At 42.3% G+C, this 9,449-nt stretch overlaps 1 protein-coding gene across 1 annotated transcript in view; it reads right to left on the bottom strand.

Moving 5' to 3' along the window:
* Positions 1-3,357: 3,357 nt before the first annotated feature.
* The window catches only part of lgr4 (leucine-rich repeat containing G protein-coupled receptor 4), a 38,698-nt gene continuing 32,606 nt past the window's right edge, over positions 3,358-9,449 (bottom strand). Inside the window, exons 16-18 of the mRNA XM_080730840.1 lie at positions 8,192-8,286; positions 7,254-7,307; positions 3,358-6,912 (exon numbers count right to left, since the gene is read on the bottom strand). Of these exons, the coding sequence (XP_080586966.1) occupies positions 5,498-6,912; positions 7,254-7,307; positions 8,192-8,286 (1,564 nt within the window). The 3' untranslated portion in view covers positions 3,358-5,497. The remainder of the gene's footprint in view (positions 6,913-7,253; positions 7,308-8,191; positions 8,287-9,449) is intronic.

Below are 9,449 nucleotides of genomic sequence, written 5' to 3'. Positions count from 1 at the left end.
TCAGATGATTATTTATGTTGTTACCCCATTCCCTTTGTTTGCCACTTGCTCTTGGGAAATGATTATTTGCTGTTCTGTGTAGAACACTTATTTGACAGACTGACACCTAGTATATGCTGTTGATTAGTATTTCTGTATTAGTATTTTAAAGATTTCAAAGCTTTGTCATCCATCCATTCAATCATTCAAAAGATCAGAAATATAACAAGCCAATTAAACCATTAAGTTGAATACATTGAAGTGTCAATAGGCTATATTTGCTTGAAAGACATTATGAATCCAAAGTGTGAGTTCTGAATTGTTGTACCGTATACACATATAATGTATACTGTAAGTCCACATGGTCGAGAGCAACACTGTTTTTGGCATGTGACACACTGGTCATCATTGTGTCTGTACACAGACAAATTGTCTGTGACAAAACTTGTCCATGTCCACTGTAAATCTTTGGTTACATTTTTATAATCCTATTTTATTCATGTAGCCTAATGTGCGATGAAGCGACTGACTGTAAGACTGTAAGACCCAATTAGAAATTCCAAACATGGAACAGACTTGGACCATAATGCATACAGCCAGTGGTTAACTTGTCAGTCTCCAGGTTTTGAGAACAGGTAGAAGAACACTGATTTAATTAAAGTAGAAATACTAGTGTTTTAAAATGTGTAGCACATTGATATGGCACTGTTCACTATACACTTAGGGCTATATGTCTGTGTGTTTCTGGTAATGTTATTGACCACTCATTTGGTAGCCCAGTGGCAAAAATAACATTTGATGAAAATGCCCATCACAAGCCCTCATGGCGATGACCATGACTAAGTATAATCAGACTTCATACCTCCTGGAAGCCACTGACGTAAACAGAGCACACACAGCATACCAACAATGCAGGGAACAAGTGGCACTCTGGGGACAGTTGAATGAACAAGAGTCTTTGAATGCTTAGTATTATTTGCAACAAAGCCCTGTTAACGCTTGCTAAGGCATGAGGTATGTGCTTAATTTGTAGACCACAAGTGACGTGTGGGAAGGGGTTGAAATAGTCCTTTCGACGACGTGACAACATGTGGGAATTGGCATGTGTGGTTCTATTTCTGGAAATGATTGACTTAATTTTATAGATGACTGTTTCCTGTGTCTTCCAAGTCCAGTGTACAGTACATTGATCAACAAACAAACAAGCTACATTGTTTGTCTCAAGGCCACTAGAATAGGCCTACTGTACATCTTTTGGGGGGCAGGCAGTAATGTATTTGTTGCAGGGCATCCATTTATCCATAAAGTGTTTTGATTCAAAGTACGCTAATCTAATCTAATCACCAACACTGTTTCCTGTGTTCTGCAGACAATACAGAGAATAATGTTTCTTCTCATACAATTATGCGATTTTCAATGTTGGAGTCATCTGTCCGCCAGCCTGTCACAAGTCAGCAATGAGATTGTAGTAAAATAAATTGGGTGTTTGCATGTATGTTTCTTTTTAATTGAATGATTGAATAAATTATGCTATTTTGCAGGTAAGATTCTTTTAGCGGGTAAGATTTACGAAAAATTTGGATAATTCCCTCCCAAACCAGATATTTAAAGCAAGTCGTCTTCATTTTTAGATTTGTCTTTTATACAGGCGAGTGAGAATTTAAAGAAAACAAAATATTATGCCTTGGCATAGATTGCACAAGTCCCTGGAACTCTACTGTATGGGGATGGAACACCATTCTCTCACTTGGTGTTTTGACAATGGTACGTAGTTAGTGGGATTCGTGGGAAGTTCTGTTTGAGATCTGGTGACTGTGAAGGTTATAGCAGATGATTCGTTGACATCATTCTCATACTCATCAAACCATTCAGTGACCCCCTGTGATAAAGGCTATCAGAAGACAAGAGGGCCAAACCATGGCAGGAAAATGCTCCATACAGCCTAACAGCTTGTGGGTTGTGGACACATTTTCATGGGTCCCTTAATTTTATTTTTCCTACATTTTGGCAAAAACATTTTCATAAGACAATCCCCCAAAATGTAAGATTTTCATGAATACAAAAATATATGATTTTTCTAATTAATTTGTTGTTGTGCGCTTGATCTGCTGCATATCTGATGTTTTCTAGTTTGGGTCCTAGGCAAACGTCTGATCTCTCTTCTGGAACCACTGCTGTAGGGGTCAAGCATTCAGGCCTGTGCGGTTCTCTTGGTGTAAACCGTACAATGCACTTGCCCACATGTAGAGAATAGGAGAAGGATGACTCATCTGACAATATAACCTTTTCTCCACGTCTCTGTAGACCAGTGAGTGTACAGTCTTTGCACCACTGAATTCACTCGTTTTTGTAATGAGATGCAGACGGTCTGATCACATCCCGCATTGACATTCTCAGTCACCTCTGGAAGACTTACTGTTGTTGTTGTTTTCCTGAAAGTCATTGAATGTGCACCGTCCGACCAACCACAATTTTCAATCTTATTTACTATATTTACTTTCTTTCCCTTGATTGAAATACAGATGATATTTTATAACTGTTCCTATTGAAGCACAAGCCAGTTGAGCAGTTTGTGACTGAAGGTCCTGCCATCCATGCCCCATTAATGAGCCTTCGTTCATAGTCACTGAGATCTTTGCCTCTTAACATGTTAATGCAAAATCCAGGTGACAACTGGGTCTGTTTAGCATTTTTATACGCATCAGATGCATGCCATTGGTTTCTCCACACATAAGGTTTCACCTTATACACGCGTACACATACACACACCGAGATAATTGATTACGCACGCACGCACGCGCACGCACACACACACACACACACACACACACACACACACACACACACACACAGTTCCCTTACCAAGTGAGTCATATGTTGTCTTTCCTGATAACAAAGCTGACATGTCTCTTGTAGGATGGCCTCATGCTACTCAACCACTGTGAAATATGTGGCTCAACTGAGGGTGTCAAGAGAGAGCAGTTTGTAGTGCACACTTAATCACTCTTCCACGCAAGGTTAAGAAATGTTTCAATGTGGTAATTCTTGTACATTTTACTATAGCGTGCGATGGGGAAATCTGCCAAGACAGCACACGTAGAAGATGTCTTTTAACAGACATGCAGTTACTTGATCCCATATATTCCAGTGAACCATATAATGTATTAGATGCTTGAGCAGCATAAGGCAGATCCCTCCCGGTCCAAAGTCAATGAATAAAGTTCAAATTGTAATAATTCACAAGTTCTTTGCAACTAAATAGATCTCACACAATTTCACAAAGCAAATGTATTTGGACTCAAACGAAAACAAGATATTGTATTTACAGCACTGATATCTACATGTATCTAAAAATATGAAACACCAAACTGTAAGAATTCCATAGTTTATAGTTTGGTTAAAAAAAAGAATCACAGTATACAGTACATAAATTACTCCCACAATTTGCAGTGAACTAAAATGGTGATGTACAACCTAGTATGCAAACAATAATAATAATAAAAAAGATTTCCATTTAAAAAGCACTGCCGGTAGCCACTACAGTTGAAGAGGTAGCTTCCTTAGTTAAACATTGCATCCCATTCTTGATTATATGTTTTCTATCAAAATAATTTACAGACTAAAGGAGACGGACAAGTACAGTACACACAGATTTTTTTTTTTTTTACAGGATGTGATCGCACACTTAAACAAGAATGAATGGACATTTGGTTGGTGTTAGAAATTACACACCCAGTCAAAGTGTTGTGTATAAAATCCATACAATGACAACAGGAAATCTAAACAAAAATCAAAGTCAACATTATGCATTGTAAAGACACGAGAATGATCTGTTGATTGGAGAAAAAGGGCTTCCCTACATTACCTAAATTCCTGAGCACTCACATGATGCACACTTGTGGATACATGTTCCAAGGGTGTGTCCAGATTAATGTGTACAATCACACGCTCCAGCACAATGTGTATCAGCCAGAAACCAATCCTCCAACAGTCACACAATCCAAGTGAAAAGTCATCTACATTTACCACTTTTTTTTTTTACTTTGTTGTACAAATAGCTGTCGCAGCAAAAATAGCATGACCTACGAGCTCACGACATGTCATGCTGCAATGCATTTTGAGCTTGTACATCTGCTATTTCCGCCATTTTTGAAAATGTTGGCCTATAATGACATGCATGTCCAGGTTAGGCACACTTGGGTTAATGTGGTTATTGGTTAATAATATACATTACTGTATTGTCATGACCCTCGCATGACAGACTATATATACTAGCATTTACGGTAACTACACAGATTGAGCTGAAAACAGCTAGTTATGGGTCAATTGGTGACTAATGGTTTGTAAGGATACTGTAAGCACCAAATATGTGCAACTTAAGACTAAAAATAACAACAGTGAAGTCTTACAGTACTACAATACAATGGCAACAATAAATGTCTTTGTGAGGGATTTAACATTTGCCACTAGGGGTGCTGTAGTCTCGGGTGACTGCTTCCGTTAAGCATTCATCATTCAAAGGCCACCTTTCATATACCTGAAATTACCTTGAACAAGACATTCCTACCGCTCAAAACAAATAATTACAACACCACATAAAGCAACCCAGCACAGCTGTCGCTGACACAGTGATATCTGCTACGTTTATATCACATTCAAAGTCTTACTCACTTTACAGTGGGAAAAAAGGAGAGAAAGGTTTATACCAAAATGTACATACATTTATGCCATTGCCATGCTCTCATGAACTGTGAATACAGGGCACAGGGCAGGTTGCCATTTTATAGAATATGTTAAGCATGTTAGATTTGGGTCACATTGGAAGGGTTTAACTTACTGGGGGAAAAGAACGTTATCGATTAAAGTTGATCCCCCTCTTTAGTTTAAGACCACTGTCATACAAATAGTTCTCCTGAAATTCATGTTACATTCACAAAGAGCTTTCTAGAATGAGGATGATTACATCTGCTACATTTACGTACATATAAAATCAACAGCTATTATAGTGAGGCTTTTAAAACGGACAACTTGCATGACATCATTTCAACAATGGATAAAAGCTTATAGGTAAAACAGATGGCACAAAAAAAAAAAAAAAAAAAAGATGACAGATGATTTGAGGCTTGTAATATTGTGACATCCAGTCCAATCTAAACCAGGAAACAGGCACTGGAGGCAAGAGTTTCTCTTGTACGTCCCTTTGTTAGACAACTTGCATCGTGACACAACAGTTGAGCTCACATAAGACATTACATGAAGCAAAACATGCTCATCAATAGTGTCCTGGTTGATAATTGCATGCCAACTTCCCTTTCTGTCGGTGATTGGTTGAGTCTCCGTTTACACAGTAATTACAAAAATAAGTGCTTTTTCTGGATAGGTTCTTTAGCAGGGTACTTGTACATGTTTGCTGTTTGACACAACTTGTGTACGTCATATTGTGGCGTCCAAATTCACATAACAGAGAGGGATACATGCACGCGCGCATGTGTGCACACATACCACTCTGTAGGGCTCCTTAGTCTTTGACACGAGGTATGTTGTATGAGTAGTGTACGAGAGGGAGGCCTCGGCTCTGACAGAAGCAGGCTCTGCCACAGGCCTGCACCTGGTCGGAGCTGTCGGACACAAACGAGTCTCCCTCGTCTGCGTACTCAGACTGGGCTGAGGGAGTGCCACTGTCTGCCCAGTACCCCTCCGCACGCTGCTGGCACACCGCAGCTCCGGCCAGCAGCGTGGGGCAGCTGTGAGACTTCACCAAATGTCTGCAGACTGTGGAGGAGGAAGAGGAGGAACAGGTCCGGGCATGCAGTGCCGCTTCACAATGCTCACACACCACCGGCTCCCCGCAAAGCTGCGAGTACACGCCACAGTCAAAGCCTAGCTGCGTGGAGGAACTTCCGTCCGTGGCGCCAGACCCCCCGCCAGCGCGATCTCCCTGACCTCCAGCGCTGGCTTTTACCCCTCTGGCCACACAGCCGCGACCCCGCAGTCTCAGCCAGTCCTCCCTGAAGGCGGGGCTGAAGAATACGTACAGGACAGGGTTCAGGCACGCGGGCAGGGGGAAGAAAATGAGGATGACAGATTTGGCAATCTCTGGGCCACCGGCGGTGGAGCCTGACCCAGTCAAGAGAGGGGCAAAGGAGAACGCTGCCACAGGGCAGAAGAATATGCAGTTGGTGAAGATGAGCCAAGCTACATGGCGCAGGGCACCCGTCTGCTCTGGATCTGCAAGCTCCACCCTGCCAAGGTGACAGTACAGCTGTGTGTACACGGCTGCAGTGAACAGATAAGCCAGCGCATTGAGCAATACAAGAACTACAGTAATACTCAAAGTGGGGCCCTCACCACCAGCAAAGGGCAAACACAGAGGAGATGCAGATGACCCTTTGTAACTTAGAAGAGGCAGGCAGGCAGCAGCAGCAAAGAGCCCCAGTAGTCCTGCAGCAAGGCTGAAACGTTGGTCTCCTCGCCAGCACCTCCGGTGGCTGCTGCTGCTCCTCCGTGGCGACACCCTCACCTTCCCTAGAAGCGCCCGCACCGCCACACTCCGCTCCACGGCTGCCAGTGAGAGCAACAACACCGCCCACTCTGAGGAGAAGACCGCAAGAGCTCCTGTGACCTGGCAGCCGGCGCCCATCTCCCACCACACCCCGAACTCGGCAAAGGAGCCCCAGGTGGCAACGTCGAGCACCGTCAGCACCCCGACGTACAGGCCGGTGAGCAGGTTGGCCAGGGCCAGCAGCCCTGTCAGTAACCTGGCTGGTGACAGGGGTGGAGCCTGGCAATGGGCAAAGCCCGGAGAACGGTGGACAGGAGAGAAGGTGGCGATCAGCACCAGGCCGTTGAAGACCAGAGACACCAGGCAGATGAACCAGACAGTCAGACGAATCATCCAGCTTCCCAGGAGGTGCTCACAGGGCTTGAACGCTCCTGAGAGGGAGAACACGTTGTTAGAACATTCCATCATTAACCCAATAAAATAAAGTGCATCCACTTCCACACAAACAAAAGCCTAAATCAGCGATTCTCAACCTGCCAGCCCGGGACCCACTGGTGGGCTGTGAGGATATTGCAGGTGGGCCCCCAAATAATTGGCAAAACACAAAGATATATCAACAAATGTACATTAAACACACAATGTAAAACAAATTATTTTTCAAAAAGGGCCGTGAATACTTTTCAGATTTCCAAGTGGGCCCTGATCCAGGAAAGGTTGAAAAGCACTGGCCCGAAATGAAAGAGGGAAATGTGTCATTAAGGGAGCTTCTTACCTGGAGAGGGGGAGCAATGTATGATCAAAGAAATTCTTTCCACTTCCTCTCCACCTACAACAGAAGAGGGTTTTCTTTTAGAGGCCTAAATGTTTACTAAATGGCGACTTGATAGAAAATTATTCTGCTCAGGTCATTTTCGTGTACAACAATTTTGATTAAAGTATAATCATTTGGGAAGATAATAAGAAGGTTTAGCAAAACAAATGAATGTGGAGCTACAGTGTATCTCTAAATTCCTTGTATTTTATAAATGAAAAACGAAGCTAAAAATGTTATTCAGATATAGGTATACAGGTATGCTAGGTTTGATATTTGCCTGGTATTCTACTTTCTTTGAATGACAGAAAACTATTGTTTTTCTGTGCACATTGTTTATGTTAACTAGGGTTCAAGACATTTACTCTGATCTCACACTTCTAAGCCGCTCTGGATAAGAGTGTAGGGCTGTCACAATTATTACATAATCGTCTAATCGCAAATGTTTGACATAATCGCAATTATTTTGTCATAATCGTCATAATCGCTTACATGTTGAAATTTTTTTATATTTTCAAACATTTTCAAAAATAGTGGAAATAGCCGATCTACAAGCTCACAACGCGTTGCGAGCTTGTAGATCGGCTATTTCCGCTATAAATGTTCTTTTTCAAGTATAAAGTTGTCAAATATGTAAGTAATTCTTTGTATGTTTAGGTTATGTGTCATATCTTCCATGTGCAACTTCAAAGCCTACAAGCCAAACAGGAATGTAATTGTCAACGACGGATACACAATTAAATCGTTAATCGCAATTATTTGAGTGACAATTAATCATCATGTAAAATGTCATAATCGTGACAGAGTGTCACAATTATGTCTGCCAGTGTCTGCCAAAAGCCTAAATTGTAAATGTGGTCATAGTTGCAGGGATGAGACTTTGAGTGTAGCTTTCTCACCAGCAGTCTTCCTTAGGTCACCATCATGAGAAGAAGCAGTGGTGTCACATCCCACAAATGCACAACACTGGTAGGCATAGGGTACAGAGATGGACCTGCGGAGATACAATGGGCATTCAAAAAGTGTTACAGCGCAAGTAGTATTTTGTAGTGCATCACACAATCCCATTGTAATGGCACTGTAATGGCATTTGTTTACTGGAGTTAAGCACACAAACAGTGGGTGCTAGGTTAAGTGCAATACGTAGGGTGTGTTTGGAAATGCGCACGAGTGTGTGCTCAGTGTAGTGAGTGCAGGGCAGTGATGTTGTAGAGTGCACTCAGTGTGGCTTATTTACGAACGACCAGCTGTGCGCTTCTTCATTTGGAAAACGTTCTTAAAAGCAGAAGGTGCTAACGTAACGTTGCTATTGGTAGGTCATTTAATTCATAACATTGGCCTACCTGCTGTTAGTTTACACGTTGATGTGTGTGTAACAATAAAACCCAAAGGACCAATAAAGCAGCAAATGGTGCATTTTGTTATCGTTTCCTACGCCATTGTTCACAGCCCGAGAAGCGCGAGACATGGCCATGAAAATCAACCAATCAAAACACAGCGTTGATGCACCACACCGCCAAAATCCATCTTCTGAGTAGGGTCGTTCAGTGCGTGCACTCAGCACACCGGTGTGCAGCGCACTGGATTTCTGAACGACAACGCACCGAATAAACAAACGACAACATGGCACACCGTGCGTTGAGTGCGCATTTCCGAACGCACCCATTATTTAAGAAAAGAAGATCTTGCACACCAAGAGATTAAGAGTCAATAGATTAATTAACAACCATCCATATCCAACATATTATTAGTAGGAAAACAACCCCAGAAAAAAAAAAGAAAAAGAAAAAAGCTAATTTCTGAGTAAGTTAGTTTGTTTGTGAGGTTGAATAGATGTAAGAGGTACAAACAACAAATGCACTCTCTGTATAGTATAGTGGAATGTTTTACGTACATAAATGGACACCCTGTGTCTGTTTATATGCTATATTAAAACAAATTCCCTTGCTGTTACACAACTGCCACATTCCCTGCCAGCGTCCTTTGTTCGTCTGTCTGTGTGTGGGCGTAGGGTTGGTTCCTGGCTTCAAGACTGGCGCGCATCTGTCTCTCATCCCGCACACCTGCGTACCATCTTCCTATCAACCTCGACAGTGTAAAAGCCCATGTCTTCTCTCCACTCACCAGCAGTTTTCACAGTCTCCTGTGCGGTAATGC

The sequence above is a fragment of the Nannobrachium achirus genome, assembly GCF_963921795.1.
Source record: "Nannobrachium achirus genome assembly, chromosome: 7".
Lineage (NCBI taxonomy): Eukaryota > Metazoa > Chordata > Actinopteri > Myctophiformes > Myctophidae > Nannobrachium > Nannobrachium achirus.
This window is presented reverse-complemented; position numbering and strand designations above follow the sequence as displayed.